This window comes from Dipodomys ordii, unplaced genomic scaffold (genome assembly GCF_000151885.1).
Source record: "Dipodomys ordii isolate 6190 unplaced genomic scaffold, Dord_2.0 Scaffold117, whole genome shotgun sequence".
NCBI classification, from domain to species: Eukaryota; Metazoa; Chordata; class Mammalia; order Rodentia; family Heteromyidae; genus Dipodomys; species Dipodomys ordii.
In genome coordinates, this window is record NW_012267333.1 from 2,274,178 (window position 1) to 2,293,442 (window position 19,265).

The 19,265-nt window shown below is 47.0% G+C and overlaps 1 protein-coding gene across 4 annotated transcripts in view; it reads right to left on the reverse strand.

Annotated features, from left to right (window-relative positions):
* Nucleotides 1–19,265, reverse strand: part of Stx3 (syntaxin 3) — a 44,585-nt gene that overhangs the window by 24,406 nt on the left and 914 nt on the right. For 3 of the 4 annotated variants that reach the window (XR_001175572.1, XM_013029244.1, XM_013029246.1), the window contains exon 2: nt 3,534–3,617. Coding sequence is in view for 3 of the 4 variants with exons in the window: in XM_013029244.1 (XP_012884698.1) it covers nt 3,534–3,554 (21 nt within the window). In the remaining variant the exon portion in view is untranslated. Of the gene's footprint in view, nt 1–3,533; nt 3,618–7,056; nt 7,079–19,265 lie in introns of those variants that run through there. The other variant, XM_013029245.1, reaches the window with a different exon arrangement.

The following is a 19,265-nucleotide window of genomic DNA, read 5'->3' on the forward strand; positions in this document are numbered from 1 at the left end:
CTCTTTACTCCTCAGTCCCTTCCTTCCCCCTCACCCTCACCATCTAATCCTCTCCTACATAGTCTTCCTTTCACAATTCTGTCCCATTACCATTTCTATGATCATCATTTGAAGTCTATATTACTCAAATGAGTGAGAATGTATACTATCAATTTTGAGAGTTTGGCTTCATTGCACTCAACATGAACATGATGCGCTCCAGCTCCATCACCTGAAAGAACTGAGAAATCCAAGTCTGAGCCATGGTAGGTTCTACACATCAGTGTGTCTGTATGAGTGAGTGTGATGTGCAAGGCCATTACAGAACCAGACCCCTGCCTTCCTTGAGGAAGAATGCGATGCTGCCTCTTCTAAGCTCCTATAGTACCAGGTTGATATTTCTGCTATGATATGGTAAGTTTTTGTATCATTTAAAAACTCTATTTCTCTTAGCAGGGAAGAGCCATCATAGAGCTCAGGGCCTGATCACCCAGAACACTGCATCCACAGCACCTACACCCTGGCTTGAATCAAAACAGTAAGCACTCATACATTTGGCTGGCTGAATGAATACAGAGCGATACATCCTTAAGATTTCCACATCCAAACACAGAGACGTTTCCTCAAACTTTGTTCTCTCTCTCTCCCAACTAAGGAAATGATCAAGGGAGATATATACAACTCCAAATGAGACTCAAAAATAAAGAACATCTGGAGTGTATCATTTACCAAGCTCTTGATTGGTCAAAACGGACTGAAAACATGGAGGACAGTTCTTTCCTGTGATAATGGGAGGCTGGGGATGCCATTAGAATTTTGCAGTGTAAATGGTACTCTGAATGCACACTGGTTCTATCATTCTATCTACCTCCGACAACGGCCTCTATGACCAAACTGTGATTCACACTATCTATGGGCAGCAAATAACAAAGGGTTACCTGTGGGAGCCAGGCCAAAAGGCCAGTTTTGTCACAAGAGTATCATCCTAAGATGGACGTGGTGGCTGACACCTACAATCCTAACTATGAGGGAGATGACAAACAGGAGGACTGTGCTTTGAGGCCAACTTGGGCCAAAAGATGATGAGGCTCCTATAGTTGGGCCAGTGGTCCAAAGCTCCAAGGAAGGCTGTGCCTGAGAGGTCACAAGGTCAGACCAGCCCAGGCAGGGAAGGCTGAGACACTGTCCCAGTGGAGGGAGGCTGTACACAGAGGTACATGCCAGTGATCCTAGCAATAACAGGAAACGTTAAACAGGTGGATTGTGGTTCAGGTGCATTCCTTAGTAGAAAGTAAACCCTATCCTAAAATAACCAGTGAAAAACAAGGGCTAGAGGTGTGACTCAGTCGCATTGCACCAGCCTAGCAGACAAAAAGCCCTGAGTTCAAACCTCTACAAATAAAACAAAAAATAAAAATAAATGTTTTTAAAAACCTCCCAACCTCCTTTCTCAACCAGTACCTGAGCACGGGGCACATGCCTTGTCAACGCAGCTACGTCAGCAGGAGACTGGGATCAGCAGGCTAACAGTCCCATACCATGTTGTCTCCTTCTCTGCACTAACTATGTTAGGGTTTTGTGGGAGTTTTCTAGATGACCGAAAATCCTTTCACAAAGATAAAGGGATTAGAAACAGAACAGGGCCTCTGAAGGGCTTCTTGAGAAAAAAAAAAAAATCTTCTACGCAGACAATCTTTCTTCTGTCCACACAATGTTTGCCAGACGGGTGAGGCTCGGCATCCAATCCTCTCAACAGCCCAGAAATGTAAAGACTACCTTTCCCAGTTTCCAGAAGGAAGTGCAAGCTCCGTGAGACCAAGGTCACAGCGCTATGAAATACTTGAGGATGGACACGAGCCAGGGTCCCACAGGCCGAAGCTCACCGGCTCCCCAGCTCCTCTCAACCATCCTGCTGCTGGATGGGGGAACCAGTCACTGGAGAAGGTTCCTTTCATTAGAGAAGGTATTCTTTAGTCTCTGTGGTTGCCCAGGGCAAGACTGCAGAACAAGCCACAATGTCTTCAAACATCTCCTTGAGTCCACTCAATAGAGGACATTGTCCTTCCCTGGTCCACAAGGAGAACAGCCCAAGTATTGTTTGATCTCACTCTCTCTCTTTCTCCAAAAAGACAAGACCCACCTACAAGAGGCCTCTGCTCATATAGCTAACCTCTCTGTCAGGCCTCCACATACTCAGGGCTATTCTTCAACCCACTTATTTATTATCCTGGCAGATAATGGGCCCCGCCGACTCCATGTGGAGGAGACCTGTGAACTTACTTTTCCACATCCACAACCCCGAGAGATAGGAAGTGCCTGAGTCTTCCTGCAGAAAGAATACAATGCTTCCTATTGCCCACCTAGGGGAAATGCAAACTAAAGAGCCGGGCGCCAGGTGGCTCATGCCTGGAGGCTGAGATCTGAGGATCGCAATTCAAAGCCAGCCCAGGAAAGACTCTTTATCTCCAATTAACCACCAGAAAACCAGAAGTGGTGCTGTGGCTCAAGTGGTAGAGCACTTGCCTTGAGCTAAAGAGCTGAGGGACAGTGCCCAGGATGAGAGTTCAAGCCCCACAACCAACAAAAACAACTAAAGAAACCACAGTACAATGTCAAAAACTTCAATGCTTCAATGACAACGTGTATGTGTGTTATAAATACAACTCCTTCAGTGCATACATACCTGATCCTCCTGTGTGTGTTTTACGGGCATGATCTCACCCTATATAATAGCACATTAAGGAACGGTCACAAAGGCAAGTTTACCTGGTGCCAAAGCCAGTACTTTTCTCCTTGATCAACTTCTGCTTAGCTCTCAACTCCTCACTATCCACCACAACACGATCCCTACAAGGGCCTTCAAGCTCAAAGAATAGGTATATTTGCACATCTGGGCAACCTATTTTTGTCCCTGTTGAATGTCACAAAAATAAGCTGGTTTCATCTGCATTTCTGTTACCACTACAGTGTCAAAGGGAAGTTTGATTTATCTGAATCACAAGTCTAAAGATGGAATAGGGTTTTTGTTGTTTTGGTTTTTTGGATTTTTTACTCCTGGTTGTGACACTGGATTAATGCTACATTTAAACTATGTCCTTTAAGGGAAAAAAAAATCATTAAAATGTTAGCTTAAGACTTTAAAAGTATATCTTCTCTGGGATCACACCTATAATCCTAGCTACTCAGGAGACCAAGGATCACAGATTGAAGCCACTTGGACCAGAAATGTCTGTGATAATCTTCTCTCCTATGACCTAGCAAAAAGCTGGAAGTGGAGGTGTGGCTTAGTGGTAGAGAGCCCAGTACCAAAATGAATGAGTGAATGAATGAATATATATCTTCAGGTGCTTCTAATTTACGTTCTACTTTAATCAGATAAAAGTTCAAATCCTCCCAAGAAATAAATAAAAAGAGAATTTCCCTGTAGCGGTTTATGACAGCCCAGTAAAAACTGTGTCTGTCCTTCCTCGGAAAGATCTGAGGTTTTCTGCTCTTACTCAGGAAGCTGTGTTTCCTCGTGTTCCTTCAGAAAACAATCAAGGAAGGCTGCCCACCTCAGAGAAGAACTCATCCATGAAAGCCGTGTTGTCAATGGCAATCTCCACCTCATCTGCGTCATCGTCCTGCGTCAGCTGCTTCTGTAAGAGACAAAGGAGCGGGGAGAGAATTCAAAACACAATCAGCAGCCACCTTAAGTGATGATCCTCTAAGCCCCAAGAGCTACCCTGGGCTTTCTGTATATAGTTTCCTTGAAAAGTCATGAGCAACTCTAAGACATAGCCACCTCTGCTGCTGCATTGTCTGATATCAAAAGCCAAGCGTGACCACCTACTGAACTTTGTGCAAACGTTGAGGAAGGAGAAAAAAAAAAAAAAAGAATCAAGCAAGTTCCTAACCTCCGTGGGTCTGGGTTTCCTTAGCTATTAAACACTGATAATATACTACCTTCTTCTTAAGAGCTATCTAAGGACGAAATGTGCAGGGCCTAGCATACCATAAATGCTCAATAAATACCATAGATGCTCAATAAATGTTAATGAGTTTTGTTGTTTGCTTTTTGTTGTTGTTATTCTGCTCTAAGTTTTTGCAGGGCTGGGGACTGAACCCAGGGCCTTGCACATTTTAGGCACACACTCTGCCACGGAACTACATGCCTCAACTCAAATATCATGTAGTCGTTGCTGGTGGCGGTGGTGGTGGTGGTTTATTTCTTTACCAATCTTTCCCCACACACTAACTCACTTTAGTTGAGAAATCTAACGTTTAGGGGTGGTTTACCAACTTAGCCCAAGTGGCATACCTAAAATAGGAAGACGGGCAGACTCCAGACGGGCAGACTCTAAGCCATCTATGGGACATGGCCCCTCCCTGGCCAACTCTACACCAGCTCCAAACACACTTCCTCCACAGCATGAGCTTCCGAACTTAAGATTTCCCCATTCTTTTGACTAACCTCCCCACACACACACACACACACACCACGCCAGCCGCCAATTACAAAGGAAACAGTGCTGTTTTCTCCCTGTAAGACAGCTCAAGTTCATAAGGAACCTCACACCAAGGCCCCAGCAACCTCTGAGGACAGAAGCTTTCTCAACCTCACTCACACCTTCCTCCACAAAAATCACACACACACACACACACACACACACACACACACACACACACACTCTATAGTAAATGATTCTGTTCCCACCCAGCAACAGGACCTCCACTGTTCCTACATTCTTCCTGATGGCTCTCCCCAGATGCCGGCTGCCATGGAGATTTCAAAGCAGAGAGAGAATTGGCTGGGGGGGGGGGGGGAAATGGGAAGAGAAATGCTTTTGCCACAATTCAATGGCCTGTGGCCACCTATATCCAAGATACATTGCTCTCACAACTCCACAGACAGGGGAGCCATGAGGGCCCTGTCACCTCCCCTAGGGCCATCCCCACAAATCTCAGAGCCAGGAGATACCGGGAGCCACCATGGGTGGGAAGTCTCCAGCATCTCATTCTCCCACTTGTCTGAGCAATCAGCATCTCAAACTTAATAGAGCTGGATCTGAAGACCCTGTTACCCCCTCCACAATCATCTCCTGATTTGTGTCCCTCTGCTCCCTGAAGTGATTTAATGACAGCTCCCCTTCTAGGATTAAAACCCAAAGCCCGACAGATCACAAGCTCCCCCACCCCCCACACACAAACTCCAGCCCCACCCACTTTCCTTCCACTGAAATTCCTCCCACTTCCTACACTATCATTCATTCCAGGTCACCACTGTCATACAAGGCCTTCGGCCTGAAAGGCATTTGTCCAACTGGCAATTTTTTACTTAGTCTTTAAAAATTCAGCTCAGATATGGGGGAGCAGGGGATGAGGAAAGGGGTGACACTGATCAAGATGCACTGTATTCATCAATCGACATGAGTTGAAACCCCTTGGGACCACAACTTAAAAATCATTTTTTAAGCTAATAAATAATAAAATAAAATAAAAATTCAGCCGGGCACCAGTAGCTCATGCCTATAATCCTAGCTACTCAGGAGGCTGAGATCTGTGGATCATGGTTCAAAGCCAGCCCAGACAGGAAAGTCTATGAGACTCTTTTAACTGCAATAAACTAATCAGAAAAAGTCAGAAATGGCACTGTAGTGGTAGAGCACTAGACTTGAGCACAAAGAGGCTTGGGGACAGCGCCTGGCCCAGAGTTCAAGGCCCAGGACCAACTAAATAACTGAATATAATAATAATAATAATAATAATAATAAATTCAGCTCAGTCCTGTAGCCCTCACCTGATCCATACCTTCTCCTTACAAAATTCAAAACCTCCTAAATCCCCCTGTGCTTTATATAGACCTTCTATAAGAACCATTGCAACCATTACTTATCCCTGTATTTAACAATCTCTCCTCATTGACTCTAAACTTCTGAGGGTTCGGGGTTGCCTTATGTATCTGTATCTGTCAGAGTTGTCTGTCTGTCTGTCTGCACAGGGCATTTTTTTCTCTGCAGACTACCCCTAGCCTTCTCCACATGATCATCAGGACCTGATTGTGAGAGAAGGGTATCATGAATGGCTGTCCCCAGCAGAGCTGCCCACCCCAACATCTGCCGGCCCCCTCTTCCCTTCTCCCCCCCAGCGTCCCCCCCCCCGTGCTGTTCTGAGCCAGCCCCTGGCTTATGGCAGGTTCTCCAGTACTTGTTCGATGAGCTGAACTGCAGTCTTCTAATACAGTTCTTGTGTTCACTGGACCAGGATCTGTCATTTCCCCTGCACTGCACGTGTCAGGATTTAATTTACATCACATTTCCGGACATATCTAACCGAAATCAAACCAACTCCAACCAAATGAATACCTTTCACAGAGACCTGCAAACTGGATCCACCTGTTGGTTTCTACAATGAGACAAGCATGGTCCAACATGGTCCAGCATCAGCACGCTCCTAGAATTCCATTGCCCAAACCAGTGATCCTCACTAGAAAACAGGAACTGACTTCCTCTCAGGCAGGCTGGGTAAAAAGCTGTTCTTCAGAGGTCATCTGAATACCCACACTGAGGGAGAGAGCCCAGGTACATGTGTGTACACCACACACACACACACACACACACACAGGACAGGACTCCAGCAAGCCCAGCTGTGAAGGAAATGGGAGGAGGCTACATCATGGGTGGATTACAGAAGTGTGTGGAAACTGGAAATGACTGTGTCCTCAAGCGTGACAGGGCAGCCATCTTGAGGGCTCCCCCATCATGAGATCAGTTTTGAGACCTCCCCAGAATTTGTACAGGGATCCCCTCCTTCCAAGCTGATCACCTGTGGGCTTTGAACAAGCAATCTGGTCTACTTTCTGTGGGAAAAAAAAAAAGCAATGGACTGGGAGAAAGAGAAGCCTTGGGTCACCCACAGCTACTCTAACACATTCCCTGGCTCTGAGAGATCAATCAAGTACCGCACTTGTCTGATATTTTTACCTACTCATGGATTTAATACCACTGACAGAATTTTACTACCTGACTTTTACAAGAGAAGTCCCTCCTTTAAAAAAAAAAAAGTGCCTCCTCTTCCAATAAAATAAATTTGATTTACCCTGTTAAAATAAGTGAATACCCGCTCTTAGCAGGGTGCTACTGGCTCACACCTGGAAGCCTCACTACTCAGGTAGCTGTGATCAGAGCAGCACGATTTGAAGTCAGCCTGGGCAAGAAAAGTCTGTGAGACTCATGTGATTCTTATCTCCAGTTAACCACCAAAAAGCTGGAAATGGAGCTATGGCTTAAAGTGGTAGAATGCTAGCCTTGGGCACAAAATCTCAGCGACAACACTGAGGTCATGAGTTCAAACCCCAGGACCGGCACAAATAAATAAATATCCTCTTAAAATAATAATAAACACATAGAGATACACAGGCATATACCAGGACTGTTACATGAATTAAACAAGATAATACTGTAAAGGTTCTCCTGCAATATAAGAGCAGAACTCCATGAAGTTAACTGTACACAAGATGGAATCACCACATCAATTTCCCCATAGCTTTCACCTGGACCTAAGCAAGGTGAAGGGGTTGGGGAGACGGAACAGGGGACTCACAGAGCTGACTGCAGTCTTGGAAGCTTTTACCACTAAATTACCTTACTGAAAGACTAAAGCATGGCCTCTGCCCAAATAACCAGTTATTGATACAGGTAGGACTAGCACTAGGGCTCCTAGATTGAAATCTTCCCACTCAGAGTTATCTACACACACCCATAACCATAAAGTAACAGCAAACTGTAATATATACCATCATAAGCTACCTGGGATGGATGAACCCCAAACTCGACAGCCTTCCCTGCAGAGGGGAGCCCACCAAATCCCAAGGCAGGGCTCCCTTCCCTTCTAACACAAGTGGCTCTCTGGCAGATCTAGGGTTCTGGGGGCAAAGAAAGTAAAGGTTCTCAGCCCACTGGGCTGGGCCTGGCTGACTAGGGAACTCGGACATCATCTCCTCTCTCCAACATCATACAGATGCCACATTTCAGAGACAACAGCCAGGGTGATAACCTCCTCTCTAGACTCGGTGGGAAGAGATCATGGGTCCAGAATTTAATCTCAAGCAATTGAAGCTACTATGGTTCTCACTGCTGTCTTTCTGTCAAGAACTTTCTCTATCCTCCTTAGTCTAACTGCAAGAGTTCTTCTTTACTAACTCAGATCATTAATAAATGTATATGCCACCTACAGAACCCCAACTAGGTTCTGAACCCCCACCTGCTTCCTCATACACCGAGGGCAAGAAATCCTGTCTAGGTTCTGTGGCTGAGAAACGGGAGGCCAGAAGAACTAGACACTGTTCCAAGTCTCCCAGCTATGGAGCCAGGGCTGAGGCACAGGTCATCAGTCTTAAGCCCATCTTAGTATACTGTGCCCTGCTCAAGGTCTACCACTGGGCTGGGGAGGTGGCTCAGTGGTAGAGCGCTTGCCTTGCATGCCTGAGGCCCTGGGCTTGATTCCTCAGCACCACATAAGCAAAAAAAAAAAAAGTACCTGATCAAGGTCTACCACTAAGAGCAGTGAGGAAGTAGCAACCTGGCCCTACAGAAATCGCCCCAGCTGCAAGGTCTTGTGGAGCTTAGGGATAACGCGACACAAGTCTTAGTTAAACGATAGTTTTTCTCACCAAGGAAGAAGCTTAGCTTTCTACCTGTGGCCTGAGAAAACCCCAGGATATCCCCCAAATGTGCCTCAGAAACCACGTAGGGAAATCGGGGAGGAGAAGCGAGAAGATGGGGGGACTCTTGGGCCTCTCCTCGTTAGTCTGCACATTAGTTGCTTTAAGTTCTGAGAGAGAAGTGGGAGGGAAAAAAGGAGGAAGAGAAGAGGGAGGAAAAGAGGGGGGGAGGAGGGAGGACCTAACCACTGAAGTAGAAAAATAGACATCTTCTAAGAAGTGAGGCATATAGAAGCACCACTAGATGACAAGGGACACGTGGTCCTTACTGTCCACATTACATCAAGGAAGGACTACCTATCAGCTGGTGGAGCAGAGCCCTCTAGACAAGTACAGGTGAGCACACATTCTCTTGTCTTCTCCCTACGCACGCTGCCCGGCAGCAGCTTTTCTAGTCCCTCCTCTTGAATGGAAAAGAAGCGGAGGAAGCGGTGCTGTGGCTTTAGTGGTAAAGCACTCACCTTGAGCTGAAGAGCTGAGGGGCCCAGAATTCAAGCCCCATGACCAACAGAACAAACAAAAAACAAAACAAAAAAAGCAAACACACAAAGAAGAGAGGCAGAAATTCTGTGTGACCGCGGGGGCTCTCAGCGCTCTCAGCGGGCGCACCTCTACTTATTTCAGGGAATGCAGCAACATCTATTAAGTCGTGTTGGATTCATCTACATGCGTGAAGGAAAAAGCTGCTGGCACCTATAATTCAGTGGTGTAAAGGTGCAAGGATTACAGCTGACCTCCTGCACAAAATCCCCAGCTCTGTCACTTGGTTGCTGGGTATCGGTGATGTTGTTTTTCTTTTTGTTTTTTGGTGTGTGTGGGGGGGTGGGGGTGGTAATACGGGGTTTTGAACTCAGAGCCTATACCTACTTATTAAGCAGGTACACCACCACTTGAGCTGTACCTCAGCCCTCTTGACTCTTCAGTCATTTTTGATTTAGGGTCTTGCTCTTGCCCAAGACCACCAGCCTCAGACCACGACCTTCCCCTCTGTGCCTCCCCCATAGCTAGGATTTCAGGTACCATCATGTCAGTTTGTCTGATAAGATGGCAGGAAAGGGTGGGAGTGGTTGTCTGGGCTGACTCGGCCTCCTGAGTAGTCGGGATTATAGGTGTGCACTATCACTGTGTTCAAGGATGTAACCTTGAGCAAATCCCTTCACTCCTTCCTGCCTAAGTTTCCTTGTGTATAAAGTAACCAGGATAATCTCAGAAAACCATGGTGAAGACAAAATTAGCTATCACACATGAAATGTTCAGAGCAAGGTTGGGTACCACTAATGCCACGGCGGGTCATCTGAAGCAGAGAATGGGGCCTAGTCTTCTCTACAGTTTCTGCTGAAGATGAGGCCCCAATGCCAGCCAGTTCTTAGAAGGTGACAGCAGTGATTGCGGAAGAGGAAAATCCACAGTGGCTGTAATTTACCAATTATTATTATTGTTGTTGTTGTTGTTGTGCCAGTATTTGGGCTTCACACTCAAGGCCTGGTGCCCTTGCTCAGCTTTTTTTGGGGGGTCCGGTCGTGGGGCCTGAACTCTGGGCCTGGGTGCTGTCCCTCAGCTCTTCAGCTCAAGGCTAGCGCTCTACCACTTGAGCCACAGCACCACTCCCGGCTTTTTTCTTTTTGCTTATGTGGTGCTGAGGAATCGAACCCAGGGCCTTGAGCATGCAAGGCAAGCGCTCTACCACTGAGCCCCCTTCCCAGCCCTTGCTCAGCTTTTTCTGCAAAAAGCTGGTGTTCTACTACTTGAGCCACACTTCCACTTCTGGCTTTTTGCTAGTCATTTGGACATAAGAGTCTCGAATTTGTCCAGGCTGGCTTTGAACCACAATCCTCAAACCTCAGCCTTCTGAGTAACTAGGAATAAAAGCATGTGCCACCAGTGCTTGGCTTACTTCATTCTTTTTTTTTTTTTTTGTCGTGGGGCTTGAACTCTGGGCCTGGGTGCTATCCTTGTGCTCTTCAGCTCAAGGCAAGTGCTCTACCGCTTGAGCCACAGCACCACTTCTGGTTTTCTAGCGGTTTATTGGAGATAAGAGTCTCAGGAACTTTCCTGCCCGGGCTGGCTTTGAACTGTGATCCTCAGATCTCAGCCTCCTGAGTAGCTAGGATTACAGGCATGAGCCACCAGCTCACTTCATTCATTTTTAAGACTTTAATTTTTCAGGTACATGAACTTATAGAATAAAGCTGCTGGATTCTACTTCTGCTATATCCTCACCAATTTTCAAATTTGCTACCCTCATGACTCATTATCCTTCACTTCTAAATAGTTTGTCATTCTGCTTCAATTTAATGTTAAGCTAAGAGTTCATTAGAAAGGCATTTATTATATTTCCAACCTGGACAAACGGGGGAGGGGGGATGACTATGATCGCATTGTTAATCTGTATTGATATCAATCCCTCTCAGGAAACACATGACTTGTGTCATGTAGAACTTGACACTTGTTTCATGTCTTAATATAGGGTCAATTTTTCTTAACCTTCTTTGTGTGTTTCTAAAGAACTCACATTATGTGTAATGGACACTACCATCACTTGGTCTGACTTCTTAAAACCTGGACTAGGACCAGCCTAGAAACAGTGAACATTCTCAAGGAAGAAAAGCAGCAGAAGCTGGTAAAAGAGGGGAGAGGAGGGCGAATGGTAGCTATCTACACAAATGGGAAATCTGTGCTTAATTCTTCCGAAGTTACCCAGCTAAAAAGGAACAAAGCCAGTTCTGGACACATTCATTAGGTCCATTCAAGGTTCACTACGATATTAACTCTGGCAGAGAACTAGAAGTCTTGTGGCCAACATCCATACCTTTTCTACCACACTACGAGGTTCCATGAAGAATAACAGATTCGCAGGCCCTGAGTTCAAGCCCCATGACCAATAACAAGGAAAAAAGAAAAAGAGTAACAGATTCGTGTTCATTCACTCATCCAACACTATTTATGGAACATCTAATGTTTATCTGGCAATCATACAGGGGAGAGAGAGAGGAGAATCTGAGCAAACAGCACCACCCAGCTGACCAGAATCTCACTGTCTCAGATAGAAGACAGATAAGACTATTACACCATCACATGATGCCTGACGACTGCATTTAATATAAGCAGTTATACATGAAGAAAAGGACAGGGTGCCCACAATCACCCGGCTGCAAGATAGGGCCTGAGAGGAGGGGCCCATCAGAGAATGTTGATAGTGGTGACTCTAGGGGGAAAATGTTAAAGACTCGGTGGAATCCAAGGAAACCTACAGAAAGGCTGTTCTAGGTACACCACACCCTTTTCCTGCTTTCTCGCTCATCCTGGAGCCATTCAAGGAAATTAAAATAATCCCTTCTTCTTCCTCCTGGACAGCTCAGCTTCGCCAAACGGACCTTCAGCCCAGCCTTCTACATTCTCTTTCTGACTTCTCCCTCCTCCTCTTCTTCAGTCTCACACCTCCCACAACTTCCTAACAGGGTCTTAATCCTTCCTGAGCCCTCCCTGATCCTTCCTTTCCACCTGCCCTACTACCCCCTTTCCCAACACGATCCTTCTAGAATACTCAAGTCATAGTTAGAACAAACAGCATCCACTGAGGTGAGGGAAACATCAGGATCCTCTGTATTATCTTTGCAGTTTTTCTGTAAATCTAAAAGACTATTGGGGGAAAAAAAGAAAAAACAATTGCAAAAGAAGAAAGAAAAGAAAAGCAGATAGCTGACATGCTCAGACAGTACATGCTCCACTAATCTCTTCAGGTGGGGGCTGAATTTCACTAGGTCTCCACACAGACACTGGGGCACGTTGCCAGGGAAACAGCCAAATGCCAGAACTCAAGCTGACCTCACAGGGAAGACAGTGGCAGGAGAAACAGGCGGATGAGAGCCCCGCATAACCCCAGCTGGAGAGCGGGCTCCTCAGGGATTACAGAATCTACCGGTAAACACATGGGCAGAATAACCCCATTCATCCACCATATGGCTGGATTTTAGGCTAGGAAAGACCCAAGAGAGAATGAGCCATGCATGGTCTCTGCTTACTTCCAGAGCCCTAGACCTGACAAGGTAAACAGCTTCTGCAATACCATATGGCTTTTACATAACAACAAATAGAAAGAATTTGCGCAGCCCTGGTCAGTGTAGCCAGTCCAATCTGAGGGGAAGAGCAGGATTTTGCAAGGAGAGAAGAAAATGAGGTGTTTGGATTTTCACTGAGGTATCCATATACCCTTGTGTTGTTCTAGTGAGGCCCAACCCTCCATATCACCTTGGATTTCCTTAAAGGAAGGAGACTAGGAACTCATCCATCCTGCGAGACAGATAGGTGCCTTCTGGTCTATATACCAGTGAAAGCAGAGATTCCCTGAGTGAATATTTCATGTCAGGGAACATTTTTCACCAAATCCACAGCGAGTGGGGTGAGAAAATAAGTCAAGACAAATAATAAGAGGTAAGGACCAAGCGGTTACAAACCAGCCAACAAAACCAATGTGTAATCCACAGGGGAACAAGAGGAATATCGTTATCTGCCGCTGTATCAGAGGCACTGCAGTGGACACTACAGGATGACGGTCCAATGAGGCAAGTATTCAATTTTTTGGTTTTTTGTTTTTATGCTTATTTTTGGCCAGTCCGACGACTTGAACTCAGGGCCTGGGAGCTGTCCCTGAGGCTCTTTGTGCTCAAGATTAGTGCTCTACCACTTGAACCACAAGTCCACTTCTGGCTTTTTCTGAGTAGTTTATTGGAGGTAAGAGTCTCAAGGACTTTCTTGCCGCAGTTGGTTTGAACTGTGATCCTCGGATCTTAGCCTCCTGAGGAGCTAGGATTACAGGTATGAGCTACTAGTGTCCAACTAAGGATTCAATTCTTGGTCCCGCCACTTCCCAGCTGGAAATAAATCTGATCCCTGTACTCCCTCATCTGTAAAATGAGATGAAACATTACATTATCTAGGATCTTGTAGGGCTGAAAGGTGTAGAGGAAAGATAGGTTAAGAACCAAACAATGGTCCAATAGCAAGCTATTCAATACATGGCCATCTTATTGTAGATGATTGGGTGACAAGAATTAGAATCACCAATCTCAAACATAACAGACATGGAAGGCAAAGAATCCAACTCCTAATAACAAAGTAAAATGGAAGCTAATGTAGAACCCACTCAGTGGAAATTTTGCATTACAATTCAGTCTGTCAGTTTGCGAGTACAATGCATCTTGGTCAGTCTGTCAGTTTGCAAGTACCATGCATCTTGGTCCACATCACCCCTTTCATCATTCTCCCCTCTGGGGGGGGAAATTTTAAACCTTCTGACAATAGAAAGTGTTGCAAAGCAACATACAGTCAATGCAAACTGCAGGATTAGAAGGAGACTATTTCTAGGCACAGTTGAAGGAAATGAACTTTTCAATGTGTGTAAGAATTCTGGCAAAAGACAGGGAAGAAGCTCTAGATGGAAGAGAAGAGAGCATAAACAAGCCTCTCTCCCTGGGCTCCTGCCAGTCCCCCATCCTCCCCCACTGCTCGCTGGAATAAAAATAAAATTAATCCCCTTCTTTCATCCAGGCGTTTCTCTCTGGCCTCCAGCTGATGAGTCTATAATCCCTACTCAATCCCTATCACTCTCCTCTCCTTTCTTGTTCTCAGCTTCCTGTCTGCTCACAGCAAAACAGATCTCCCAGGAGAGGAGCCATCCCAGATACACAGAGAGGACAGAGAAGAAGGAATCCTGACTAGTAAGGAATCTCAATGGGGTTGACCCATAGCACCTGGTAATGCAATAGGGGCTCAGTGAACACCAAGTTAAATTTTAAAAGGGGAAAGCACAGCTCCTCATTTCTGATGGGTTATAGTATAACACTAACCTGAGGCTCTCTGATCCCTTGGAAATACTCAACTTCTAGTGGGCAAGAAGGACAGGAAACTCCATGTTAGGAAACAGCAAACACAAAACAGCACCAAGAGGACAAAAAAACTGAGTCTGGCCTTTAAAGCCCCAGGTGGTTAGTTGATTTCATGCATGTCTCCCTAACTGGTGCTCTTCTGGGAGTTCCAGTACATACCACTCATTCCTAGCCCTCCGAAGATCCTTCTAGTATATCCTCTCCAATGCGGTGCAAAGTCCTTGATCGCTGTTCCATACATCACTGACTTTTCCATTATCAGTATCTATCTCTAATTTATTTTTTGATCCGCTTTTTATGAAATCTATCTCTGTGTTTCCCCATAGGCTATCTTTTAAGACTAGCACTTTATATCATCATCTTCCTTAACATCATATGGCAAATACGGGTCAAAAAGTTCTAATCACAGTGGTTAGAGCAGAACTTGTATTTCTCTATATGCCCCCAATAACAGTCTTGAGTAGATAGAACCCTTATTAGTGTGTACATAAAGCACTTGGCGATGAAGACAGTGATTGGAAAAATCTAGGATTCTTGCTTTTCTTCCTAAGGGACTCCATGCATCTGAAGAGAGAACTGAGCTCAGGCATTATTTCTTCTAGGAATCCCATTCATCTCCCATCTCGAAGAAGTTGGCCAACAGGGCGTGCCTAGCCTTGCTTCCATCCTAAGGATGGTCTATCTGTTTATGTGTGCCTGTCCACCTGACCATCTACTTACAAGTGTAAGTGACCACTACTATTCCTCCATACCTATTGCAGGAGGCATTACATAGTAGGTAGTCAGCAAGCACTTGTTGAATGGAAAACAGGACCAAGCAAAAGTTCCCTGAACCAAGCATTTTCCAGACTCAGCCGTTTCAGAGTTCAGCTCTGGTGAGATCAAGAAGGACATTCCTCACCACCTGCTGCTAGATCAGCTAGGAAGCAGCCCCCAGTGGGAGCCCCTCTCTAGCAGCAGGGCTAGCCTAGAGATAAGATAGATCAGGTCATGTGACTTCAAAGCTCTGTCCTTCCGTGTCCAGCTGGCCAAGGGCAGAGAACTCATACTTGCTGTACTTCGTGATTGTTCATAGCTTACCTCATCACTCTCGCATGACAAGGAGCAATTCTGAGCTCCTAGGCCTCATGGATTCCAAAGGCTTCGGACAGACTCATAAACAATGAATCATCTTGAAGAAGCAAGCATGGTCAGGGTTCACAGAGGCCTTCCAAGAGATGATCAAATTTCTACAGCCAAGTTGGACATCCCAGCAAGCTTCTTGCCTGTCCCTCGTGCCTCAACACCTCTCCAACCAGCCTGCTCCTTCTGTGAGCAACTCTTGACTACTCGAAGATGCTTCTGTGGCCTGGCACCAGTGGCTCACACCTACAATCCTAACAATTCAGGAGGCTGAGATCTGAGGATTGAAGTTGGAAGCCATCCCTGGAAGTAAAGTCCATGAGACTTTTTCATCTCAAATTAACCAGCGAAAGGCTGGAAATGGAGATGTGCCTCAAGTGGTAGAATCACAGTCTTGAGGAGAAAAGCTAAGGGACTGCACCCAGGCCCACCACTAACGGCACAATAAGAAGAAGAAAATGCTTTCTTACAAGTTCCTGGTTTCTACCCATCAGCCTCCTCTCCTCCCATCTTTCCCCTGTATCTACCCACCCAGAGAAAAACTAATCTCACTTAAGACATCCGCTGGCTATCTGATGGCAGTTATCATCTCCCTCCCCTGGGGTTGAGAGAGTGTTTCAACAGACTTTGGACTGATTGTCCTGGCTAACCAATACATGCAATGGCTAACTTGAATCAGGGGGAGAAGATGGTGTACCTGATTGCAGGGCAGGCGATTCCTGGGGTAAGAGATAGGTAACGGGTAGAACAGGTAAACCGCCCACCAAAATCCACACAAACTGTAACATGCTGCACAGAAAACCATTGAGAATGCCAGTAAGGGTTTCTGAGATCTGCCCCAAATCCTAGTTTTACAACGGATTCATCGAGAGGCAACAGAAGCAACAAAAGGAACATCGTTATGAAGTTGGCAGGGCCACAATCAGAGGCTCTAAAACCTGCAGCCCAGTTCCCTCGGCTCTGTTCTGCTAGGCCATACTTCTCCTAGCCCATACTGTGCCTACAGCACCCCCCACACCCCCATGTCTCCAGAACAAGACTCCCCCAAACAGCTCCACTTTCAACATGTTGGAGGGTGACCATTGAAGCACTGGAAGGAGAAGGGCGGTACTTGCGTTCCCTGTTGGAATTCAAAGCTCAATTAAGACTATGAACAATGAGCTACTGAAAAAAGTCACAGCCTGGCACTGGTAGCTCCCGCCCCTAATCCTAGCTACTCAGGAGGCTGAGATCTGAGGATCAAGCTTCAAAGCCAGCTGGGGCAGGAAAGTCTGAGACTCTTATCTCCAATGCACCACCAGAAAACCAAGGCTCTGACTCAAAGCGCTAGAGCACTAGCCTTGAGCAAAACAGCTCAGGGACAGCACCTAGGCTGAGTTCAAGCCCAACTACCAAAAAAAAAAAAGTCACCTAGTACCATGCTGTGGAAGGACACAGCCTCTCTCTGTCAGCCGTTTGCTTTTGCCCTTCTTTATAACTGGTGAACATGCTGATTTAGAAAATTCTTCCAATTCAGGCTCTTCTTTCCTTTCTGCCTCCCCACTCATCATGCTCATAAGAAAGAGCTCCAGGATGAGCAGCAGGAATCTGAACTCCTCTCCGGGCTGGGCCCTGACCGGCTGTATTGCCTGAGGCATCCCTCCCTACCAAGGTGGAGCTCCAGCTTTCCCATCTATAAAACAGGGGCAATAAATTCTGCCCTTTTAGGTAACCAGGGAGCCCAGAGACTCTGCTGACAGGGAGGCAGGCTCCCACAATAAGCCTCTCTGCACCTCTGCAGCCTGCCCGCGACAGGGTCATGAAGATCTCACCCAAATAAATCATTGTAAACTGGGTGCTACTCAGGAGGCTGAGATCTTAGGATCATGGTTCAAAGCCAGACCCAGCAGGTAAATCCATGACTCTCCAATCCAAAAAAAAAGAGAGAGAAGAAAGTGGTGCTGTGGCTCAAGTGGTAGAGCGCTCTCCTTGAGCTGAAGAGCTGAGGGACAGCGCCCAGGCCGAGTTCAAGCCCCACGACCGGAAAAAAAAAAAAAAAAAAAAAACTGGAAGTGGAGCTGTGGTTCAACCAACCTTGAATAGAAAAGGCTAAGGGACAGGGTCTAGTCCTGAGTTTAAGCCCCAGTACTGCCCCTCCTTCCCCCCAACCCCCGAAAAAGAAAACTAAATTGCAACATGATCCTTTCAAAGATATTTCTATTTTCCAAAGAGTGTTTTACTTGCCTTGCTGTGGATTTACTAAATTCTATGCACCACGCACCAAACAGCTCTTCTGCATGCATACTCTCTAGCACTTAGCTTGGACAACTACACATTTTTTCAGTGAACAAGTCAGGCTTGGCATGTAAGGAGTAGGCAGTAAAGCAGTGAGGCCAGGAGAAAACCCCAGTTCTAACCCAGTCCAGTTCTAACCCAGTGCTTGTGCATTACCTGGAAAGACTCAGCGGAGTTCAATCTGGAAGGTATAGACTGGGGGCTAAAGAGAGGCACTTCTACCAAGCTCTCAAGTAGACAAATACATTGTATCCAGGGCTGGATGTGTGTATATGTGTATGAGTGTGTGAGTGTGTGTGTGTGTGTCCTGGAGCTTGAACTCCCCCTGATCCTCAGATCTCAGCCTCCTGAGCAGCTAGGATTACACATGTGAGCCACTGCCTGGCTGGCTCCAGGGATAGATTTTTAAACTATACTATTAAGGTACAGCCTATGTCACTGGGTCACCCAAGGTTTGACACTGTACTCCTGCCCTGCTCCCCCCCACACACACACGTAATGCACTTAATAATTACTATTCAATGACTCAATGCACAGCTGCCTGGAAAAACCACGCGTGAACGTTTGGCTGGAACAAGTGCCATTTTGGCCACTCAATCCTCATAACCCACGGGGCAGATCAGGAAGCAGTCTCAAAAGAGGAAGTAACCCAAAGCTCCCAGCTTTGGTCTCTCCGGGCAGAGCCTCGGGCCGAGACTACAGCTGTTCCAAGCAGACCCCCCTCCTAGCGAGTGACTGACAGTCTCCCCGAAACACTCGGAGCCGCTCCCCGAAGGAAGGGGGATGTGGGGGGGGGTGGCCGGGCCTGGTTCTCCCCCTCCCCCACGCCCCTTCCCCCAGGAAGGTAACATAGGAAGAGAAGGCGAGGAGGAGACCGGCAGGAGGCACAGGGCCAAAAGCAGCCACGGGCAGGCTGACCTCACGGTGAACCCCAGCTGCCCCCCTCCCCGCCTCCCCCCGCACCCCACCCCGGCCCTGCGCCTCCGGCTCGCGGGGAGCCGCTGTCCAGCCCCGTGGCGGTGGAACGTTAAGAGGCGTTCAGGGAAATCGCTGCCCGGGGATGAATCACCGAGCACATGACCCGGCCGGGGAGGAAGGGTGCGGGATGCGGCGGGGAGGGGGGGGTGGCAGTGCGGGGGGGGAGCGCAGGCCTCAGCAGCGCCCCCCCCATCCGCCTGGACCTGCGGAGTCACAGTGACAGCCGCTCCCCGCGCAGCTGCGCCTCCCCGAGGGTCCCAGCGCCCCCTCCCCACCCCACCCCCGATCCACCCGATCCGCCCCCCCATATCCTCCCGATCCACCCC